This window comes from Felis catus, chromosome C2, assembly GCF_018350175.1.
Source record: "Felis catus isolate Fca126 chromosome C2, F.catus_Fca126_mat1.0, whole genome shotgun sequence".
In the NCBI taxonomy this organism is placed as follows: Eukaryota; Metazoa; Chordata; class Mammalia; order Carnivora; family Felidae; genus Felis; species Felis catus.
Window position 1 is genome coordinate 31,921,890 of NC_058376.1, and position 24,999 is coordinate 31,946,888.

Consider the following 24,999-nt stretch of genomic DNA (forward strand, 5'->3'; position numbering starts at 1 on the left):
AAAAAAGTACTGCAGAATGCGGGACAATAAATACAGATCACAGTTTTCAAGCATAGTGTAGTTCGTAACTGTTACCATGCCCTTTAACTCGGCATGTTCACATTATTTAAAACATTTTGAAAAAGCATCACTGAGCGCCAGAAGTCCCTGAAAACAAGTGTAAAGAATGAGGTAGAAAGAGCTACACAAAGCTGTAGGCCAGATTTTCTCCCTTACGTATTTAACGTAGATATGTTTATATCAAGGTTTGATGTTCGACCAGTTTTCCAGTTTTTCAGTCAGGAGCGCCCTCTCCCAGATAATAAAAACTGATAGGACAGCTATAAAACTTGTAAAATGCCATTACAGGGGTCCCATAAATGTGAAACTGCCGATAGAGTTTGGGGATTTACACCTAGTGTTTGTCCCTTCACAGAGGCAAACGTTCACAAAGCCACTGTAATAACCCTTCAAAATCAGATAATATTCTGACAGCTCAGTTTCACTGACAAAAGAGTCCTGGGCAGAAGCCAGGAGGCCCAGGTGCGCTGTGTCATGCCAGTATTTAATGTAGTCTAATATCAGATAGATGCTAGTGAGAGAAAATACTCTGAATAAAGTACAGATAATAGCATGGACAGCCACTCATTGCAAAATTACTTGTGCTCATCATGCTGGGAGCTTTGTATTAAATTTTTCTGTCAAGTGGCAGGAATCACAGGGAAAAGTGCCTCAGAAAACCCTCCTTGTAACCTCGGATAAGGATCTATAATATTAGGCTTTCATATGATAATGGCAAATGATGCCCTTTTTGAAAAATTGCTGACTGGTAATGAAAGTCCTAATCAGATTGTGGTTGGAGAGGACCAGGAGGTGTGGGACAATGTCTGTGACACCCTTCTTTCCCCACCCCTTTAGTAAATGTAGCAAACTTGACAAGATGGGTGAGTCTGAGAGAATTTATCTTACATGAATTTTCAACAAAGCCCTTGGGGTTGTTTATAAAACGAGAAGGTGGCGGTTTAATAAATGCTGGGCCACCTGAGGCACTTTCATTAAAGGCTTTCTCTAGACAACATCACAATGTTTGCATTAGTCTCTTGTGCTCCCTTGAGAATACAAGCGTTACCTCTTCAGTGAGAGTCGATATTGTATGTGAAGGCATGAAGGAGATGATTCGATTTGCCCTTCGGTGCACAAAATAAACTGTAACACCGCTATAGCCAGAATTAACATTCAAATAAGTTTACTGTTTTCTATTTGAATGCCAAATTCCAAAAGCAAAGCAAAAAAAGAGAGAGGATATTTCGGAAGATTTACCAGTGAATGTGATGAAGGCTGCTTCTCTGTCTTACTTCAGCTACAGTAAAGTCTATTTGCTTGCAACTACAAAAATAACCTCTTAAAAATATTGAAAGTATACACTATTCTTAGTTTCTTAAATAACCATATCATTAGAAGTACTAGAGATGCTTAACAAAGATACCAAAGTCGAGCATTTCGATAAGGAATATGCAGCTTACCATTAATGAATTTTAAATGTAATTTCTAATGCCAGTGGATGCATTTTCTAGTCCTAGAGAGCCAGGGAAAATAGGCGAGATTCATAGATGTTTTCATGCGTTTCAATGGACTTACCATCTGTGTAGGCTTCTCTGCGCAGATGTCCTGGCTGGTGTTTTTGCTTCTTGGCTGGTCTGGCCTTCTGTATTACCGCAGCACTCATGTTGCTGTCTGTAGAAACAGGACTTGTGGGTCTTGGGCACTGGGATGCATGAAAATGTCGGCGGCCTGAGTAAAAAAAAAAAGGAAAAAAAAATCAGAGCCAAACTCATCAATGAATTTTAATTATAACAATAATAATAAAAGGAAAACAGTGCAACTAGCAGCATCCCTAATTTCCTAAAAATAGCTTGAAATAAACTAATCCAGCAAATAATAGGATTTTTGTCATTTTGCTTGACCCATCCACTGGAAAAAAAAAATGCGCAGAGAGCATTTGCCAGTCTTTTTTTTTTTTTTTTAACTGTAGTACTTTTATTCTGTTAAAGTTCTTGATACCACTTATTAAAGAAAAACAACCCAATTATTTTTCCAACTAATTTCACTAAAATGTTATTAGCAAACAAAGATATTAATTAAATTTTTGCATAGTATATTCAGTGGCTATTGCTTTCTCAAGGGAATAGCCAGACTCCTTAAGAAATTTGCATTCTAGGGGTGCCTGGGTGGCTCAGTCGGTTAAGTGCCCTATTTCGGCTCAGGTCATGGTTTCATAGCTGTGAGTTTGAGCCCTGTGTCAGGCTCTGTGCTGACAGCTCAGGGCCTGGAGCCTGCTTCGGATTCTGTCTTCTCTCTCTGCCCCTACTCTGCTCGTGCTCTCTCTCTCTCAAAAATAAATACACATTAAAAAAATTAAAAAAAGAAATTCATATTCCAAGAATGAACAGTACTAAATACTTCCCTTATTTTAATTAAATAGATATGCTATTCTTTGAAGGCAGACTCCCAATAGCTTAATACATTCTGAGGTATTTATCTTAAGGAGGCCTGAAATTAAGGTAGCTCACATACTTAGACTCGTCTAAAATTACTTCTGCTCTTTTCTTTGATAAGATGTTTACTTGCTGATTCTGGATACTTAAAGTGACCCCTCCAGAAACTTCTATTTTTTTTGGTAGTAGTAGAGGTGGTTTGTTTTTTTTTTTTGTTTTGGGGGAGGTTAATATTTGCAGGTACCAGTGATAACTGAATTTGCTAGTTAGACATGGTACATCTCAGTCCTCTCCAATTTTCTGGCTGTCTTACAGACATGTTGTATTACAACGGCACAACATATTTAATCCATAACGGCAAGGGAAATTGTGGCCCTATACTTGACCTTCATTATTTTGGTTTCTAGAAATTCCAGACACACAAATCCGGAATTTTTTGTTGTACTACAAGAAACTTCAAACTGAACTAGCCAACATGTCTTTTGGCTATAGACAGGCCCCATACAGTGAAACCAATGTATTTAAAAATGCTAACTGAAGCATATTAAATAATATACACTAATGTGGCCAAGTGAGAAGCAATTTGATTGGATTGTTCATTCATATTAACTTCAAGTCATATGAAAAGCAGCACCCCTTCTTGAAAAGACCATCTTAACAGGCAGAGGCCAACGCATGTTTAGTTCATTATAATTATGAGTCAAACGAAAACCAGAAGTGCCACTAAATTACAATACAATAAAATATTAAACCAAACTCTCTTTAGCCATGATGGAGACTATTACAATTAAAGTTACATACCCATGAAAAGAGAGAATTAGGTCTGGGACTGAGCACATTCTTCATTCTATTGTGTAAAGCCATCTACTGCTCATAGACCCTGAGGCGTAAGGTCGTTTACAGATGAATTTTTGATGTTATTTCAGTGTTTTGTTGATTTAATGAACTGAAACACACCCTTAATGCAATCTGAAAGCAGTAGTTTGGGAGGCTTAATTTCACTTTCTTTTTTTTTTTTAATAGAGGATTAAAAAATAAGAAGAAATAAAAGCTATGTATACAGTTAGATGTTATTTATTAAGGAGGATAGGTAGGTATGGATAGTTATTTTACTATATTTAGTAGCTACTGAGGGAAAAAAGGGGAAATTTGGTTGAATTTCGTAAAATATTAGCATGGCTGAAATAAATACATGTTCCACAAAAAAGGTCGAAAGGTATTATTAGACTTTTTTTCCCCCCACAACACATTCCTGATAAATAACATATAGAAATAACTTTATTTTCTCTGAATATATTCAATAAATGATAAAAAATAATGACCAATCCAGTATCTGAAGAGAACAGGGCAAAGTACCTATGTGACAATTACTAAATTAAGAAAAAGAAAACAACAAAACAAGATAGCAATTACTGATATGTTGTGATAGTTGTTTATTTCTGTGAAATGTGTTTTGCTGGCTACATTATTTTACTCAAATATTTGTATTTTTTTGGCTACCAGAAATTCATATACACACAATGTGTATATGAATGTAAAATATGTATATATATGCATATATTACATTCTATGGAGATAAATGTTATGTGATAAATGTTTGGCTTAAATCTAAATTCTTTCCCTTTCCATATTATTTACTCAAGGTTGGGAGTAGGAGATAAATAAAAATGGGTCAAAACATAAGGATAGGTATATGATCATTGTAAACAGGCTACTGGTAATGAAAAAAGAAAACAGAAAAAAATACACGAGCACTTGGATTAACTTTATCTCCAAGTTATTAGATTAAAATGTTTACTTTAAATATGAAACATGTATGCTTGAAAATATATGCATATTACACACATCTTTCTACCTTTCTCATTAAAGTAGTCTTCTGAGAGGGCATGAAGAGCATGGGAGTTAAGGACAAATAGCCCATTTTCCAATGGTGGCGTTTCCCCCTCTGGAAATTTATTTATTTCTCCTAGATAACAGTATAAGAGAACTATCACAATGAATTCTATTTTGGTTGCTTTTTGCACCTTAAAAAAAAATCGTGTAACACAAACCTCAGCTGACTATAGGCAAACCTAAAGAAACCGTATACATATCTGCTACGACTTTTGTAAAAACAAGAACTTCCCAGGGAGTGCCACTCACATACAGGATTTATTAAATAAAAATAAACCAGAAGATTTAAAAATTATCTTGTCAGGAGAAAGGGAATAACTGAGTTATGTCATATTCTTGAAACTTAGTTTCCTTAGGCAGCAAATAAAAGACAGTAGTAATAGTTGCATTTCACATCAGACGCAAGATCATAGGCGGTAATTATCAAGTGACATAAACATACCGAGTTTCCTTTTCCAACTTGGTAAAAAGTGCACAACTTACCAGCGGCATCCTGCATTTGGCGACGTGCCACTTTGAGGCCAGCATACTCTGCTGCTGCCGCCACTGCCTGGGCAAAATCGGCATCGGTGAAGAAGGAGCCATCGGAAGAACTAACACTGGAGCGTCCACTGGAAATGTTGTCCTCCTCTGAGGCTGAGCCCCAGCCATTGATCATGGACCCAGTGACAGAGCTCTCGAGGTCCCCTACACTGGAGGCAGGGGTCTGCTCAAGCCCACGTAACAAAAGCCGTCTGGTCTGCATCTTGGCCACTTCCATGTCTGCTTCATCTTCTTCCTCTTCTGGAGCATCCGTATCCATATCTGAGACAAGAGGTCCTGAAATGTAGCCATAGGTATGTGGTGGGGAAATCGGTCGTGGTGGCGGAGGGGGACTCACAGGCTGCCGTCTGCAGGAAGATGAATAAACAGGTTTGGCTCAGCTCGTTATTAGGACATACACAAAATACATTATCCAAGAAATTCACGAGTACACTGATTTGATCTTTGCTTCTGTGAAGCTAATTTAACCAAGCTGGGCTTTCTTTTAATTCAAGGTTAACAGAATATACTCAGCTACCTGTAAGTCTCCTTATGTTTTATCTTTTGGATTATATTCAATTAAAAAAGGAGAAGTAAAACATTCTTTGGAAACATATGCCTATGTACTTGTCTTAAAGCTTATTGAATACTACTGATAGATTATTATTACCAAAGACAACAGACATCAGTTCTGAAACAGATTGCTCCATAAACCTGTTTCTTTCCCTTTTCTTCATTTCCACTCCTACCATTCCAAGCAAATGGACTCATCTGTTCTGACTACAGAGAGTAGAATTTCATAGGATGGAACAATTACACATTCAGCATATGACAATTTCCTTTAGATTCTATTAAAATAAAAGGCTATGCATGCCAAGAGCATTTTTTCTCTGAATTAATTATACACCAAAGGTGATTAGCTATTTTCAAGCCTATCACTTTCACCATTATTCCACCTGTCTGTTAAATAAAAAAGCTTAAAGGTATTTTCTTGATATACTGGAATTAGTTAAGGGCAAAAGCTGAGGACAATGTGAGTGGTATTGTACAGTTTAAGTTCACAGAGTTACCAATAACTACTTTCAGTCGTCTCTCCACAGATCTGGAGAACAACATCAGGTATCCTTCTACCACCATCTGACACCGTCACCCACAGTGAGTATAAGATGCAAAGATGACTGAGAGGACAGAGGGTGTTCTGACTTCATTGAAGTAAGGTTTGTGGAAAGAAGTTATTCCCAATGGGGGAGGGGGGGAGAATTCCCAGAGATTAACTCCTAATTTACAAAAGTGTCTGACAAAAAGGAAGACATTAGTGATTTCTAGTTGAACGACTGCTTGGTCAGTGTCTTACTCAACAGTCCCAATGCTCTCTAAGCAAGGTTAAAGAGATGACAGAAGGGACAATGTCATTTGGAAGGGTCATAACAATACGTTTTCAAATCCTGTGCCTTTGAGAAGTGAGGAGGATAGATTCCACACCAGTCTGCCAACCTGAGCATAAGCACTAGAGGAGTGTAAGACAAGGATCGAGTGCCATCTGGTCACCTCCACGGTTCGGGGGGCTAGGAAAGACACAGCATGAATTTCACTGGCTGGTAATCCACCTAAAGATGTGGCTGAATTGTTCAAGGACTACAAATGCCTAGAGATGCTGCCCAGGATTGAGTCCTTCATCAGGGAGGAAGTTGGTGCCAGCCCATTTCCCTCACCATTCTTATAATACTCACAAGCCAGATGACATAAAATACTCATCGGGGCTAACCAAGGAGAAGACTGGATCTTCAACTACCTTGTCCTTTTTTAAGTTCCCTCTTCCTTGCCTTACCTTTAGGAGAATGGATCCCGAAGAGGGAGGAGGATGAAAGTGGTTAAAAGCAGGGAATGCCCTCTCACTCCATGCCACCATAACCACAGACAGATACTATCTGCAAAGGATGTCTGGAAGTGCACGATTATAGTTGTAAAATGAACAGAATTGGAATTTAAGAAAAAAAAGAAACAAAAAAAATGACTAAAGGAAAAAAAAAAGATTCAAACCGAAAAACAGGCTCTTAACAGACGGTTAGCAAACAGATGGTTAGAAAAGGGGAGGTGGGGGGGGGATTGGTGAAATAGGTGATGGGGATTAAGGAGGGCACTTGCGGGTGCTGAGTGCTGAGTAATGTAAAGAACTGCTGTACCCCTATATTGTATACCTGAAACTAATATAACACTGGGCATTACCTATACCGGAATTAAAATTAAAAAAAAAAAAAAAGATTGGGCCTTAAATAAATTTAAAAAAAAAAAGCAAACAAACAAAGTCACAGAGGATCTGGTCAAAATCTAAGGGACCTACTGTAGTGAAATAAAGGAAGTTCAATAAAGCACAGTTTTGAGGGTGAGATGGCAGAGGCTCAAAGAAAAACGTTTTGTGCTTTTTAATTCACTGAATTGAGACACTTCAATCAACATGTTTTGTTAACACAAATAGAAAGCATTAAAAATAAGTGATCATTAAAATACTGTAACTAATTTATTGAGCACTTGTTTTGTAACTAAGTATATTTTATAATACTAACTCATTTGATTCTTTTAAAAAAATGTTTATTATCTATTTTGAGAAAGAGAGAGAGAAAGAGAGAAAGAGAGAGCAGGGGAGAGGCGGGGGCGGGGGCAAGTGGGGAGAGAGAGAGAGAGACAGACAGACAGACAGAGAGAATCCCAATCAGGCTCCATTCTGTCAGCACAGAATTCGATGTGGACCTCAAATTCACAAACAGTGAGATCCTGACCTGAGCTGAAATCAAGAGTCAGGTTCTTAACCGACTGAGCCACCCAGGTGCCCCAACTCACTTGATTCTTACAATAGCTTTCCACGGAACTGCTTTTATTATCATTTTACACATGAGGTACTGAAATTCAGAAAAATTAAAGACCTTGCCCAAATTCCCACTGCTAGTATGTATCAAATATAGAATTTAATCCCACATTTCATTTCTCAGGTTAACACCTTCCTTCTAGGAATGATGTTATTACATACATATACACATACATACACATATACACACATATACATATACATACATATGATATGTAACATAATAATTTACACACACACATATATGTACATAAGTACACAGTTCTTTAATGTGCTATTTTTTTTTCTGGGTGGTTTCTAATGCATCTGTGTGTGGCAATAAAAGAAATATGGAGAATATGCCAAAGCTGAAATTATTTAAGAGATTAAAATGGATAATTGTTTCAGTATGGACTGTGTTGTACACATAAGAGGAAAATCTTTGTTTAATTTGGACTGCAATAAAATACCATACTTAAAAGTCAATTTACAGTCTTTGTCAGCATGCACATCCAAAATACCACAAGAAACTTCTTTTTTTAAAGACATGTAAGACTTTCTAGCACAAAGGGGACTATTCTGACCATCAATAAAGGGATGTAGAACAGCCAATTTCACTATGAAAGGAAGCCAGCATTGTTGTATTTGGATAATTCACATTTGTACAGCAAAAGGAGCTCCATGTTAAACAAGGCCTGGCTTTTAACTACTATCCCTGTGCAAATGCTGAGGAAAGAGAGAAAAATTTATTCAAACCATCTGTAAATAAGGCAAGCCCAGGGAATGTGTGATAAACATGTACAGTTTGAAATATGCAATATATTCTATTTGAAAACAAAAAGCTATTTCAAGATGCCGCACTCAAGTGGGACTTGCCACAAATGAACCTCAACCCTCTAGATTTTTCTCCCTGAGGGGTTTCAACATCTTCTGAAATAATGTACGAGTATATGACTGCAAATCACAATACTCTAGGCTCCTGCAAAAATGATGTCTTCATAAACATGTTCGAGAGAAGACAGGAAACAATGCCATTAATTTATGAAAGCAGGTGTTTATATAGTTCACCACATACAATTTACCAGGCAAAAGACAAAGGGGGAAATGTATACTTTTGAGCTTTTCTCTGAAACTGTTGTAGCTTCAATACTCTGTAGAATTAACCACTACCCAGTTAGTAAATAGACAAGATATTTAATTCTCCTTTGCCTTTTTACTGTCTTTTCTTTCCAAATGTATCATATTCAGTTTGTCTATATTAATAAGACATCGGTAAACCTCTTAGCCCACCTGAAAATTACTTTTTCCACTTGAGAATTTTTTGCTAAATATCGACTACAGTAAACTCAGTAGGACCACTTTTTGAAACAGTATACACAAATAAGTTTAATTATATGATTTTCATAGTTACTGTCTGAAAAGGGAGAAGAAAGATTACTATTATGTTGGTCACCTAGTTTACCTAGTATTAGACAAGAAGAGAACATCTACAAGCTCATTAGAATGCCAGGATGGCAATATCCATATTAAAACCAGTCTGAAATGTTTAATTAAATGTTGCAGTGATATAATGGTTTTAGTTCAGTAATTTCTTATTAATATACATCATACTGTTTATTTATGCCCCTAATCAATAAACAGTAAAAAATGAATTCATTCTTTAAATATTCACTCTGCCCCTATTACAGTGAGGACTGCTAGGTTCAGAGACCAAAGGAATCAGAAGCAAAAAAAGCCTGGGGAATGCTTTATACTCGAGTCATAAATGGATATGATTTTAAGGCATACATACTTAATAGAGCCAACTATATATCAGGCCACAGCAGAGTGTATTTTGCAACGATGCCCATGACAATATCTCCCATTCCAAATGCTCTTCTGGATGAGAACTTGCCACTCCCCCATCCAGAGAGGGAATTTAGTTCTATACTCCTGAATCCAGGTGGACCCTGTGACCACTTTGACCAATGGAATACAGCAAAAGGAAACTGTGTCAGTTCTAAGTGTGGCTTTTAACTGGCCTGGAAACTTCCTCTTCCTGCCTTCCTGGAAGCCTGCTGTCATGTAAGAAGTGCCACAACCCTGAGGTCCCCATGTTACAAGAAGCCTGGTCTACGGCTGAAGAGACCGTAACAGATGAGACCTGAGGTAGAGACAGAGAGAAGCCACAGGGTATTGAGATATCAGACACATGAGTAAAAAAATTGATCTCAAAGTGACTCTTCCAGCCTCAACAGACCAAATGAAGCCATGTGGATTAGAGATGAATTGCCCAGGTGAATCTTTTTTGAATTCCTGATTCATGGAATTGTGAGGAAAATAAAATGGTTGTTTTAGGTAACTAAGTTTTAGAGTAGTTTGTTAGGCAGCAATAGAAAGCGGAAGTCAAGCATCATGTTAGAAATTCTGCTAAATAAGTAGATTTGTTCTTCACCTGAAGGGGCTTCTAATCCAGTAAAGGAGACAAACAATTAATTAAGTGTGCAATGATAATAAGGTATCCACAAACAGAGGATGTCTAAGGTGTTGTGGAAACACATAGAATAGGCTCCTATCTCAGAGTTGGGACATCAGAAAAAGATTCTGTGGAGAGCCTCTACCATTTAATCTTGGATCTAAAAGATACATAAGTGTTAGTTCCAAAAAAGAGTGAGGATAATGGTGTTCCCGGAAAACAGGATGGCATGTGGAAAGACCTCAAGGTGGGTGAGAACACTGATCATTCCAGGAACTAGAAGAAACTTAGAGTGAAGGCACCATGAACAGAGAAGAGGTGAGTGGTGATGAATAAGGATGGGAAGGCATGCAGGGGTCAGATCACAAAGGGCTTTGATTGCTACATTAAGGAATCTTGCCTTTATTCTAAGGGAAATGGGAAGCCATTGAGAGATTTTAAGCAGTGGAGAGACTTGATCAGTGCTGCATTTTAGGAAAAATGCCTCTGCACAGTCTGCAGCAGGAAGATTAGATTGAAGAAGGGGCAAGGCTAAAGGCAACAAGACCACTTATGGACCATTACAGTAATACAGGCGAGAGAAAATGGCTGTCGGAGGTAGGAAAGTGCCTTTATGGCTGGAGATATGTGTATTGTTCTCAGTGATATTTAAGCAGCTGAAATCTATAGGAACGAGTACTTGGATATAAGGGTCTGATGCTCAGAGTGAAATCTGTAGAGAAATAGCTATCTATCTTTAATGAGTACGTCATTAGGGGGGTGGCAGGATGATGAGAAACAGAAGCCATCCGCTGATGGGGCAGGCATCTGAATAGGTCAAGGGTTTGAGAGGAGGTGTTACTCAAAGACTTAACTAGAGATGAGAATTACAGCACTGTATCAAAAATGTAGACGTAACTTAAATTCCAATGTTAAGGAATTGTTTAAGTAAATCACAGAATGCTTTTGTTCAATATGAATATCTAAATAAAAAGGTATTGATGTGGAAAAATACACCATTCAGTGAAGAGTAGCTTATAAAATAACATGTGCACGTCACAAATTCAAAGCAATGTAAGTATATACAGAGATGAGAAACTGCAAAGATCTTTACTGAAGTCTTAACAGTGACTATTTCTGACGACACCTATCATTGGTACTTTTGCATTCTCATTTTGTTTATCTGTATTATCAAATATTTCTATAGTAAACATGTAGAATATAACTGCGTGATAAAGGAGCCATTGTAGTTTTTTGTGACTGTCGTTTAATGGGCCACACCTACTTCTTATTACTGTCCAGTGTTATTTCCAGCCACAATCTTGAAAACAAAGTTCTTAATACCTTCATAGACTGAAAATCATCATTTAAAAAAGGCTGGAAATCATTAAATAGGATTTTAAGTGCAGGTAACCAATACATTTGCCAATTATGCATGTTCATTTTGAATTCATGTAAGTATTCATCCCCCTAAAGCAGCAGGGGGTAAGTCAACTCTAGTTATCCTGTGGTATCAGACTCCTTTCATCAAACACTTAGCGAGGTAAGCTTTGTCGAATCTCAATGACACGAGTGAGGCATGAGCTCTGCCCTCAGAGAGTTTTTAATTTAAATAGCAAAACAGACGTACCAATAGCAAACCGTAATGCAACATGAAAACTGATCAGCATGGTAGCAGAGCTGTGAAAAGACCATTGTGAGGAGAAAAGAAAAGAATCGGTTGATTTTTGCCAGGCAGCCAGATGAAAGTCTTACAGACGGGATGCATTTTAACAGGGTCTGGAAGGATGAGAAGTGCTTGCCCAGGCAATCAAAGAAACAGCATGTGCTAACACATGTGTGCCTAGTGAGGACACTACAAATTTTGGTGACGGCCATGAGAGGCAAGAGTGGTCTGCCTCTCCTGCCAGCTCTAGAGCAGCCCTTTCTGGGCCAGGAAGTGGCAATTCTCACCAGATGTTGGTTAATTTAAGGCAAATTCAGGGAATTTCAAACAAAGTAATTGGAAAAGAAGGTGTATGCAGACTGGGAGGGAGGAGGTAAGTAAAGGGGAAAGGACTGAGGAAGGCTTTGACCACTGGGCTGAAACAGCAAGACCTGACTCTGAATGCAGGGGCACATTACCAGACTTGTGGTGTATAAAGAAAGATAACTTGGAGGGTGAACAGAAAAGTGCAGATCAGTTCAAGAATATGGCAGACCTTCAAGGGATAGGGATGGTGGGCCTGCCTTAGTAGCTATAGGAATGGAAACAAAAAGAACAAAAGATATTTTGAAGTCAGAAATGAAGGGGTTGTGAATGATTTAATTTAGGGAATGGTAGAAAGATAGGAGAAGAAAGTAAACAACAGGATAATTCAGCTGATCTAAAAATGACACACTTTTTGTGATTTTTGACTATTTTTATTTTTATCTTTTTAAAAATTTTTTAATGTTTTTACTTATTTTTGAGACAGAGAGAGACAGAGCATGAGCAGGGGAGGGGCAGAGAGAGGGGGAGACACAGAATCCGAAGCAGGCTCCAGGCTCTGAGCTGTCAGCACAGAGCCCGACGCAGGGCTCGAACCCATGGACTGTGAGATCATGACCTGAGCCAAAGTCGGACGCCCAACCGACTGAGCCACCTAGGCGCCCCAACTACTTTATTTTTAATATGTGAGTCAAATAAATAAGGATTAATGATGCTAAACAAGATAGCCAACAAAGGAGGAAATGGAACAAGTTTGAAAAGTCAAGTGCAAAGACAAAGAATTTGGTTTGGGACAAGTGTAGTGTGAGATGTCCAAGTGAAAATACCATTGTGGTGCTCAGGAAAAAGGGTGGTCTGGCTAAATAAATTTGAAAGCCGTCAGAATATAAGTAATCATTGAACCAAGTAATGGGGTGATGGCATAAAGGTGAGGACAGTAGGAAACTATTATCTTCAGATTCTTTACATACATTATCTCATCTGAGTCCCACAAAAACTTATAAATTTGCCAACACTGCAGAAAGCTTATGCATGATAAAGATGGACAAGTCTTTAAAAAAAAAAGAGTATTTATTTATTTATTTATTTATTGAAAGAGAGGGGGAGGGAGGGGAAGAGAGAGAGGGAGAGAGAAAATCCCAAGCATATTCGGCACTGTCAGCACAGAGCCTGATACAGGGCTCGATCCCAAAAACTGTGAGACCATGACCAGAGTCGAAATCAAGAGTCAGACGCTTAATCAACTGAGCCACCTAGGTGCCCCAAAGATGGACAAGTCTTTAGACTGGCCATTAGTAGGTTACTTTCTGTAGACTAACAGAAGCAAAATGGTAGGAGTCAGAATGCAGTGGGCTGAAGTGTGAGGCAGAGTTCATTAAACAGCCCTATGGAGTAGAAGGGGAGCAGATAACTAGAATAGGAGGCTAAGAAAGGGGAACATTGAAAAGCAGTAGGATTAACAGTGAAGAAAAGAAGAACCCACGGAAGAGGAAGAAGCTGGAAAATCAGGGTAGATAAAAGGTGAACTGATTGTGACTGATTTGAGGAAGGTGGAGAGGATAACATGAACATGAGAGAAGGAGTTTACTGGGAAGAAGCTACTGTGTGTCACTTACAACACAGAGGAGAATGGTGGGGAAACAGGTGATCTGAGAGAATGGAAGGAGGATGCTGAGAGATTTCAGGACTCAGAGCCTCCATGAGCCTCTCATGTGCTTCAAATAAAAGCAGTGGAGATGGTCTGTGACCTTAATAGGGAAAGAGACGTCTTATTTGTTCTCATTCTCCATGAGGTTTCAAGGGTTAACACTATTAAAGGCAAATGTATGGCAATCTAAACTCCCCCTTGTGACACACAAGAAGGCTTAACTACCTCCTTTATTTTAGAGAGTATATGATTTGAATTTGGTAAGAACCTCTTACTGATAGAATAATTAATAAACATTGCAAATTCTATTTTAATCTACAGAATTCAAGCAGTATAAATCAGAATGCATTATTTATTCAAGCAAATTGAAGGACGATCTTCTGAGGCAAATAATATACTCAGTTTCAAATGATATTAGGAATACAGAAAGTTTTGTGAATATATATATACACAAATATATATGTGTGTGAAATATAATGTCTCAAGGGTAATGAAATAGTACAAACAAAATCATCAACAATGAGAGGAACTAACATAATGTGGTAATAGCTTTTACGTGGTAGAAATGACAAGTGAAGTATTTATTTGTGTATAACAAAAATGTATTGGTTGGCAATGCTGAATTTTGGTTAAAAAAAATCCAACACACACACACACACACACACACACACGCACGCACGCACGCACACACGCACACACACACACACAATTTAGTAAACCGGACAAAAGGACTCCAACCTAATATTTCAACCAAAATAAAGGTATCTAAGATCAAAGCAAAATGAATATACCAAACTCCTTTTGCAACATTACAGCGAGGAGGGAACAAATCACTATGCAGACTTAACTTAAAAAGACAGGAGAAAATCTTTCCACAGTCCAAAGCAGTGACTTACCCACGCATAAGGAAAACTAAAATGCAAAAACAGGCATCATCAATAAAATGCTCTAAGAGTAGCAAGCCATATATATATATATATATATATATATATATATATATACACACCACATGCTCTCCATGTGCTTACGAATGCAATTATCATAAGTGGGTGAGTAGTAACGCACATTATTTTATGGTTGCAAGTTCACTGGGATCAATTAATCTAATGTTCTGGTCAACACTACTACTTGATATGTTAATTACTGGGGCTTACTGCATGACGGTACTGGGAAAAAGGCTATGTGACATGAAAATTACTCCATATAATAGCGTTCTCCAAATGCCACTTCAGAGTGGAAATTATCTGATTTGTCAGCAAAAGGCTAGTGACAATGTACCTCCTATCGGGTTGGTGCTGCATGTGGCCAATCTCCTCCGGGCAATCCTGTAACATGGGCTGGAGTTCTTCTTGTGGAGACGGGGTCAGTGTCGCAGTGGACTGATGGCTGTAAGACACAGCAGCTGGAGAAGAAGCTGCTCCCCGTACAGGGGGGGTGGGGCCTCGTTCATCTTCCTCCTCTTCCAGTTCGTCCTGTTGCAAATACATCCTGGCTGGTGGCACAGGACACGGCATTTCTTGATCATAACTAAAAAAACAAATCATAAGCACAGCTGGATTTACTGCAGGCTATTCAAAGGAATTATTTGTATAGTTAGTGGAATGGTCAGCTTCAAAAAAATTTTTTTTTAATCTGAACGTTGTGAGCCATGTTAAGGGAATATTGTTAAAAAAAAAAAAAGGTTCACAGGGCACCCAGGTGGCTCAGTCGATTGAGCACTGGACTTCAGCTTGGGTCATGATCTCGCAGCTCATGGGTTTGAGCCCAGCATCGGGCTCTGTGCTGCCAGCTCGGAGCCTGAAGTCTGCTTTGGATTCTGTGTCTTCCTCTCTCTCTCTCTCTGCCCCTTCCCCACTCGTGCTCTGTCTCTCTCTCTTTCAAAAATAAATAAACATAAAAAAAATAGCTCGCTATCATAAAGGTTTGCAAATGCTACATATAATATTTTTCTCTGAGTGATTACAATTTGCATTAGCATATTATAGGCTCTGAGAAGTCATGCAATAAAGAAATCTCTTTAATGCAGTTAAACTTGGTACTTCTTAAATGTGGTTTACTTATTCTATGCTCCCACTTCAACATGATCTCTAAAAGACTCAGGGGGGTGGTCCTACAGATGACCCAGAGATGATAGGTTAACCTCTGAGAAAAATTACTCTTGAAAAATCCTTTCCTGAAAATCCACCTTTTCTCTGAAATTATGATAGATCACTATTGCTTCAGTTGAGCACAAAATGGAGTAGTTGGCTTGCATTTAGGATATTGAATAAAAAACACAATAAATAAAATAGTCAATAAACAATAAAATGCCCCACTACTCCTCTGCTAGAGCTGTGTGGAAACTCTAGATGGATCTGGGAAACATGTCTTTCTCTTTTCTCCAACCCCAGGGCAAATGGTTATTGATTCGGATGGCAGTAATTTACTGCATTATATAAACTGTGTTGATGTTACCCCTCTCTTTCATTCATTCTCCACCACCTGCCTTGTTCACCTGAACTCAGGAAACATGATGCTCCCATAACATAATTTCTTTGTATCTTCCTTTATTTTACCGATCCCACTACCTCCCTTTGACATCATTTCTATGTTTCCTGTCTCAACAAGTAACAGCAATTTGTTCACTTGTCGAAACTAAAAATCTTGTAGTCATCTTGACTTATTCCTCTCTCTCTCTCCTACCTCAAACTGTTCCTTAGTTCATCTCTGTTTCATCTCTAAAAATCTCCAGAATCTATTACCTTTCTAAAATCTGTTGTATGTGCTACTGCAATAACCTTTTAATCGATCTCCTTGTCTCCAGTTGCTCTATCCTTCTGAGTCCTCACATTGCTTCCAAAATTACTTTATTATAATACACATCACTCTCAGATCATTCATTTGCTGCATAGTAATAAATGGCTCTCTAATTGACTAGAGAGAAAAATACTAATACCCAAACAAGACATTCCAGTACCTGTAATCTGGCTTACACCTGCCTTCCCAGTTTCCTCTCCCTCCCTCCCATTGTTTCATCTTTGTCCTCCAGGAGACCACATCTCTGTGTGGTCCCAATGTCCATAAAACCCCTCCTCTTGATTGAGAACTGTATCATTTGTCCAAGTCAAGAACAAAGCCAGCAGATCAGGAAACCTCCATTCTTCCCACATACAATCAGTCTCTCCCTTTGGGGCACCATTTCATCTTACAGGCTTTTAAAAAACTATATCCCCTTATTTCATTTTAGTCCATTATATGGTGGATTAAAATAGCAATACATGTTGTTAATACAGCCCAGAAAATGAATTTTTATAAAAATAGTCAATCCTCATTTTTTTTGTAGATTCCATACTTGCAAATTCACCTACTTGCTAAAATTTATTTTTAACCCCGAAGTCAATACTTATGGTGAAAAATCTGAGTCACTCTACCTTCTTGTTTCAGCTTTCATACTGTAACAAGTATCCTTTCTACAGTCTATATAGTGCCACATTATTCTCAACTTTTTGCTCTATATTGATAATTTACCTGTTTAAAGTAGCCTCTGTGATCTAGTGCTCCTAAGTGCAAAAGGCTATGACGTGCCCTAACAGAGAAAATATGTACATTAGATAAGCTTTACCCAGGCAGGACCTATAGCACTATTGGCTGGGAGTTCCATGTAAATGAATCAATGATACATATTACATAAGGTGTCTTGAAACAAAAACACACATAAAACAAGATTATGTATGGATCAGATGACAAAAATGCATGGCCAGGGACTTGCAGGAACCTATCCCTGTATTTCCCCTAGGAGTAATGGCTCAGTATTTGCTAATTAAATGACTGGAAAAAGAAAGGTACAGAGGCTTTGTTTCTTGGCATACATGGAGGAGTAAAACTACTTTTTTGTGGAGAATGAAAGAACAGCATCTTTATGTTTACAGGAGTCACTAAAAATACAGTAGTTTCAGGTAGATTTCAAATTTTTTTGTTAATTATCTATGTCACGTGAGTCCTCCTCCATTGACTATACAAATGAGGCACCAGCTTTGCTTTTTTGGGAGGAATGATGTCCAGTTCTACAGAATCTGCAGTGAGAGCAAAGCACATCAACTTCCTCATCCCTGTCCTATGATTATTTACACTTGTTAAAACCTTGTGAGAGACAATTCAGGAAGTTTAAATTCCCACAGTGTTCAGCATAATGTGATAATATCTAGGAACGAACAAAATTTTTCAGGATTCCTTAGCTGCGGTACACATTCACACATTTATTTTATGAAAATTCAAGAATATGCAATGGAAATTTTGATATTAAAAATAAAATCATGACGGTGTATATCATGATATATATGTATGTGATCTTCTATATGTTTATACATTCATGATTATATATGTCAGTTATATCTCTATAACGTAAAATATATATGCAAATTGTATGTGTGTGTATGTTCATGACTCGTAATTCTTAGTTCCAAAAGAAGCTTCTAGGGCAAAAATTCCTTTTTTTTTTTCTTTTCTTTCTTTCTTTTTTTTTGGCAGCACCGAGGATGTTTTCCAAGCCCTGCTGACATAGTAGCATTGTTTTCTCCAAGACAAATGTTCCTGGACCTTAGGGATGTCTTCCCTTGGTGATCTAGTTTAATAATTACTCACTATGGGTTTAAGGAGCGAGACTTTCCACGTACATCTGTTCTGAAATTCTTCTTACCTTTCATCTACAGAAATGCTGTACTCTTCACTATTGCTGTGAGGCGGAGGATGTGCTGGGGGAGGAGGAAGCAGGTCTGCCCAGTTCATGCCACCCTGTTTTGGAACTTTGGGTGTCCGTGCCCCTTTCTTGTGCCCTTGACTCCCTTGAAAAGAAAGAAAACCCAAGTCTTTTACTTCTGGCCTTGAAGATTTTTCTCTTACTCACAGGTGAATTATTTCCTGTAAATATGATCGTATAATTCATATATATATGGGCAGATAAATATGCTTTTCTTCATTCATCTTAATAGAACTTTGTACAACAGAACATGCAAAGGATTGCCAAGTTTAACTGCAAAATAAATAGCGAAAAAGCAATAAAGCCGTAAATGAATTTTACAAGTCATATCGTTAATAGTGATCTTCTTACAGCAATTAATTGCATTATGGATTATCACCTAAAACAAATGAGCTGTAGACATATTTTCTGAAGTGCCTTTCTATTATTTAATTGCTGGAACCTAAAATACAATATGATACAGATACGATCTATTAGAGTTCCACTGTTGCATTAAATCACTGAATATATATAATTTGTACTTGTCCATTGAAATGTTTTAGGCACAATGAAATTACTAGTTTTCATCAGAAAGGCAGGTACAGATGAAAATTATTGCTGGGAGAACTAATATAACTAACAACAAAAGAAGCAGAGAAGTGATTTTTAAAAAGGATAGAAGTGTTTTTAGCCACACTTTCTATAAAATTGTGGCTTAGAGTAAAATGATGTTGCTTGAACATTTAGTAGTTTGAAATAGCCCAATTATTCAAGTGCTCAGTGTTCTGATTTCAGATTTGGCATATTCTTTAAACACAGGTAAATATACATTTTAGAGTACTCATTTTAAAATAGTTTTGGGTCAAAAGATGCTTGGGGATAAAATAATCTTTATCTTCCTCCTCCAGTATGATACATTTTAGATGCTTATGAAAATTATAGATGATGAGGCTATAATTGTTTTCTCACAAGATCCCCCAAATCAGCGAGTTTTATTGGTCTTTTTAGTTTTAACCTCTCTGAAAGAGTTCCAAGTTACATGGTGCATGAGACAGGTTTTAGTATATTCAATGACCCTTATTTTTTTCAAGTCTCTTGGGGATTTTCAGTCCAATGACTGATGTTTGTTAAGCCAGAATTTCTTGAACGGGTATGTTATTGTACCAAGTGTGGGCCAAGGGACTGGCTGTTATTGATAAAATATGACTGCCAGGCCTCTGCATGTCTGTGACCATTCTCTCTTCCTCCCCTCAGCTGTATCAGAATGATCATGCAGTCATCATGGACTTGACCATAACCAGTGCCTTCCTCTTAATTTCTTGGCGAACATCTACTCTAGCTAGTCCGTCTGTCCTAAGATGCCTAAAATTACAAATTTTTCCTACACGTCACTTGCTTGCTTCATTCTTTTCCCTAATTAACACTAAGTTATACATCTTTGTATCTTTTTACCAAATATTCACAGAATACAGTGAATAATAAATAGCAGAAAACCAGGATCTAGATATCTAAGCTCTAAGCTGAAATATGGAGAAAGTCAATTTAAAATTAATAATATAGAATCATGTTTTTCCCCCATTAAGATATGATTTTCTCTTTAAGTGGCTAAGAATTCAAAAATGAAATGGCATGAAATATCAAATATTAAAATATTTTCTATGGTTTTCCCAAGAGTAGATCCTTAAAACAGTTCCTGTTAATTTGGGGTTTATTTCCTTAAAGCAAAAATCCTTAGTGAGATTTTATTTGTTAAAAAAAAAATCAAACAACACATAGTAGAATAAGAGTAACTCTAAAAAAGGGAAAGAGGTATTTCTATGCTCCTTTAATTCAAATAGGAATAGTTTCAATCAGTGACAAAATGCAGGCTTAAAGGTGTCAAATCGGCATGCCTTAGTCAAGGGAAAATGATAAAATGCAAAGGTCATATTCATTGCACAAGAAGAGAAGAGACACTGGCTAAAAGCATCTAGCACCAACTTCAGTCTGGGTATTGGGAGGTGATATTTCTACCCTCTCCTGGAGAAACATACGAGTCAAGATCAGCTGGTTTTGTTCTCATCATGGTGTGACTTGCCACATGTTAGTTCTATTAATGAACCACCTTTAATTAGAAAAACAGGACTTAAGTACCAGCAGATTCCCATCTGCAATCCCTATCAGGCAAACAGCTGGCAAGCAGCTGCAACAGCATGAAGACCACAGGGAAGGGCTGCGTTGTGGCTTCCAAGGCACTTACACACTTCAGTTGGGAGATTGCTTTACGAGGCTTTGGAGCAAGAACTGAGGCATAGTAGAGAGATTATGAACTGAGGCAGGTTCCTATTGTCCCTAGATCTCATGCTATTGTCTCTTAGACTTGTGAATGTGCTCAAGTGTACTTGGATTTTATGTGCTTTATAGCCTGTTTCAAATGGTAACAAATTTAGCAGATTAACTACATGTCCAATGCCTTTAGTTTTATCTCGGCCAAGGGCAAAAAAGAAGTTTCAACTGCCTTTCAAGTCTAGTCCATGCTTCTGGCTTTATAAAAGTTCATTAACAAGGACGAGAATAAGATCCTTAATCTTCATTACAAAATGTAACATATAATGGCTTAGTGAATGGACTGTCTCTCAAATTGCAGTGATAAGACCGATGCCTGAAAAATTTCAAATTATATATAGTGATTAAACATGCCATATGTGTATATCAGTTGATTCGCATTCAATTTGTAATCCTGGAAGATATCATCTTTTTAAAAGGAGAGATTGCCTTTCTCTTTGGTTCTCCATACTTACCAGATGTACTACTGCCCCGGTCTGAACTGTTGTAAGATCCTCCTGTATTCTGGTCGTATGACTGGTTGTATGGGATAGTTGGAGGAATTGTGTCATTTGCTCGATAATCTAGACATTTCAGATGGAAAAAAAAAACACTTTTACTTTCTCTTTGATGCCTTAGTCATTAACCAGCAATTAGGCTTTTAAGTTAATATGTTGAGCATTTTCTAAGTTGTATGTAAGTCTAAAGGAGGAAAAGTCAAGAAAGATAGGCAGGTTTCCTTTAAGATTTATAAAATACAGATTCTTTGCATCATCTCCTTTATATAAATCAGACTAAACACAGGTATGAACAAATCATGAGGGACGATTTCTTCTCTTTAAAATATTTTCAAATCAGCTAAGGCAGAAATCAGAATTGCTTCACTTCTTAACTTTAAAAATGTTAACAACAAAACAATTTTAACCCTTAGAAATCAGGAAGATACCATGTCTGCAAATCATTTAAAAAATTTAAAATAAAAAAAAAAACCATGAAACCTGTCAGCAAGATTATATCTAATAAAAAAAAACATATCCATGATAAGAAAACAAAGTATCTCAATCTGCCACAGGAATGCTTCTGCTTACTTAGGCAAAGGTAAAAATCCAAATGATAAATTTGCTACTGGAATGTACTGAGTCATAATCTGTCAGTTTAGTTGCATTCCAGGGTCTTTACTACAGTTGACATACCAAGTCTGTTACAAGCAGTATATAAACAATAAAAAAGAGCTCTGAAATATTTGTTTAGAGGACTGTCAGAGCCTTCCAAAGTCCACAGTAAAGCCATATACTAACGAAGAGTAATATAACAATAGCTGTAATTCCCACTGTAAATGACAGGACTTCAGAAACTGTCTTCTCCACCTTTGTCAGCCTTTGTCATGATCTTGTACAAGAGTCTTAGCAAATATTTACTGAACTGGATTTTTATGCCAATCAAGTGTTTTTCTTAAACTTAGAAAAAAGCTGGATGACTCTACCGTTAAAATATACAACACTAACTTGAACAAACAGAATGTTTCTCAAAGTTACCTTTTTGTTATCTCTGACTGTCATACATTTTATTTTTGAAGAAAATGGTCACAACTCAAGGCTAAAGAAAATAAACCTGTGGCTCTAATTTTCTACAATAAAAGGTATCATTTACCTGGACACCTGTGCAAAATTGCCCTGATCTATTCATATTAGAGGATTTCTTTTTTTCCCTAGAGGTAGAACTTTGCAAGTCATTGCTATTAAAACAGTAGCCTATAGGACTACAAAGAAATCAAATACATACCTCTTCCAACGCACACACATGCTATAATAGAGAAACATCCCCCTCAGGCTATAAAATACTATTCTGCTGCTACCAGTTAACACAACATTTATCTTAGGTTCTATCCTGACAGACTTCAATCAAGTCAACCAAAAAAAAAAAATGTAGGCTCTAAACCTATACAGTGCAGCAGTCTTAGTAACCACATGAGGTAGGAGAAATCCAACAAACTGAACCACTTCTCCAGCTCAAGCTTAATTTAATTTTTTTTCTTCAGTTGGATATAAAAATGCCATTCGTTTATATGACCATATAGAAGCAATTATCTTCCATTCTCCAGTGGAAAGAATGGGATAGTCTATTTATTTAAAATGTGAGGTATTGTGACGGTTGTACATCTGCCTTATGAATAAAAGATTGCGCCAAGCAATCCCTCACCTACGATTAAATTTGAATTAATCTCAAAACCATTTGAAAATAGTTATATATTATTATAAAATCAATTTTCCAAGGTTATTGTTGTGCTAATTAACTCTTTGACACTGGAAACTTTGAAGACAAAGACTTAAGGAACTGTGAGTAACAAAGGGAAGATTTCACTTGCTCGTCCCAGAGAAGTCTGGACATGTAGTGCTGAAGGGTTAAGGGGACCAAGAAAGAAAAGCATGGGAATAAAGCTTTTCACCTTTGTTCAGTTTGTTTTGCTCCATGATGTTATACTGAATTGGTGCCACTTCCTGTTTCTGCTGTCCAGGTGGCTTCCAGTGCTTCTCGCTGGGGTCCCCACTGCCATTGTTCATGTTGTTGCTGAGGTTGGACTGGATGAGCTGGGTGGTGGCGTAAGGAGTGGGCTGCCCTGATGGATTGACAAAACGCCCGTCCTTCAGATTTGGGCTATTGAAGGTTTTCATCTCATTGATTTTGTTACTAAGGTCCACATCACCATAAACAGTTGACTCAGGGAGCATCAGATTTGTTTGTTTGTTATCCAGTTGGTTGTTATAATTTGCTATACAATCAGCTATGTGCAACGGAGAGGAAAAGGAAAAAGTCATTCTGCATGGTTATTCGTTTTAAATTTCTTTGTAAGTAGCTTCGTGAGTCGCAATAAAATTGTTATGTAAAGTCAAAATGGGCTTAATTAAGATCAATAGAAAGGGCTAAGTATTCATATGTCCTTTCTAAAGAAGGCAATTAAAATCTGAGGAAATGAGAGAGGGCATAGAGAAATTATATAGAGACAAAATAATTTTGAACTTTTGCTAGTGCTATGTAGTAAATGTTCATCCAATTTAAGATAGTTTTCTTTTAACAACCCCCGTAATAGGAATTCCACTTAAATGATATACACATGAATATCTGTATGTGCCAAATTTATATTTTCTAGTCTGGAGTTACCTATCTGAAGGTACTAGTTAGTTGTTGAAGCAATAGAACAACACATGTATGTTGAGAATCCAAACAAAGGGGGGAAAAACACTCTGCCTACACAGCAAAGAACTTGAGATTTTAATATTTTATGAAGTGACTCTACTCAAAAAATATAAGGAAGAGAGGTAAAGAGATAGGTAAATAGTGTTTAGGATAGTTTTATTAGTTCTTCTCTTGGTCATATAGGGTAATCGTTATCAAGGAAGGATGTTATATAATCATTTTTTCATGGTTTTATAATGATACCCCAAGAAGTATAAAATGACAGTAATGATGACGAAATGAAGCCTAGGTGACCAGGCTAATGTAATCAAAGAAAACCTGAAATAATATCTAATATGTCTGCTATTTCAATTTCCCTCTAATTTTCTCTTTGTTGAAATATTAGAAAATGAAATAATTGATACATATAGAAATATTTAAAGCCTACAGTTGAAAATATTAAAACAGCAGGAAGAACTAAAATCATAATTTAAAATTAAAACATTTTTAAGTAAAAAAAGTTGTCAAGTTACAATGGTTAAAAATACCATTTTTTAATTCATGTAATTCATAGCAGCACTAACATTAACAGCTCACCTTAAAGATTAACAATCACCTTAAAGATTGGTTTTCGTCTGGATAACTTGAGGATAAATTATCAAGGCTGTTACTAAAGATGTAAATGTGGATATAATCTTAATAAAAAGGTGCAACTTCTCTATAATACTCAACTCAACTACTCTGCATTTTAACAATAAATGATCCGGGAACAAGAATATTTGACTCACCTGGCCCTTAGTAATTCTAAATCTAATTTTTAGGTATAAAGTTTTATTGAACAGTGGTTAAGAAATATTATTAAAATCCATACAGTTTTGCCAATTTCATTTCTCTTCACCAATCTTTCTAAATGAGTGTGATTCCATAGAATTCAATGAAATGATGGACATGTTCTATTCTGCATTGTTCAATATGGGAACCACCACACGCATGTGCCTACTGAATACTTGAAACGTGGCTGGTGC

General features: G+C 37.1%; 1 protein-coding gene across 10 annotated transcripts in view; it reads right to left on the reverse strand.

The window, feature by feature from the left end:
- Positions 1-24,999, reverse strand: part of ROBO1 (roundabout guidance receptor 1) — a 1,129,831-nt gene that overhangs the window by 14,354 nt on the left and 1,090,478 nt on the right. For 8 of the 10 annotated variants that reach the window (XM_019839543.3, XM_045036748.1, XM_045036746.1 and 5 more), the window contains 6 exons: positions 23,247-23,582; positions 21,277-21,384; positions 18,458-18,602; positions 15,061-15,309; positions 4,851-5,257; positions 1,618-1,770 (listed from right to left, as the gene is read on the reverse strand). In XM_019839543.3, coding sequence (XP_019695102.3) covers positions 1,618-1,770; positions 4,851-5,257; positions 15,061-15,309; positions 18,458-18,602; positions 21,277-21,384; positions 23,247-23,582 — 1,398 coding nt within the window. The remainder of the gene's footprint in view (positions 1-1,617; positions 1,771-4,850; positions 5,258-15,060; positions 15,310-18,457; positions 18,603-21,276; positions 21,385-23,246; positions 23,583-24,999) is intronic. The other 2 variants (XM_045036754.1, XM_045036755.1) reach the window with 1 other exon arrangement.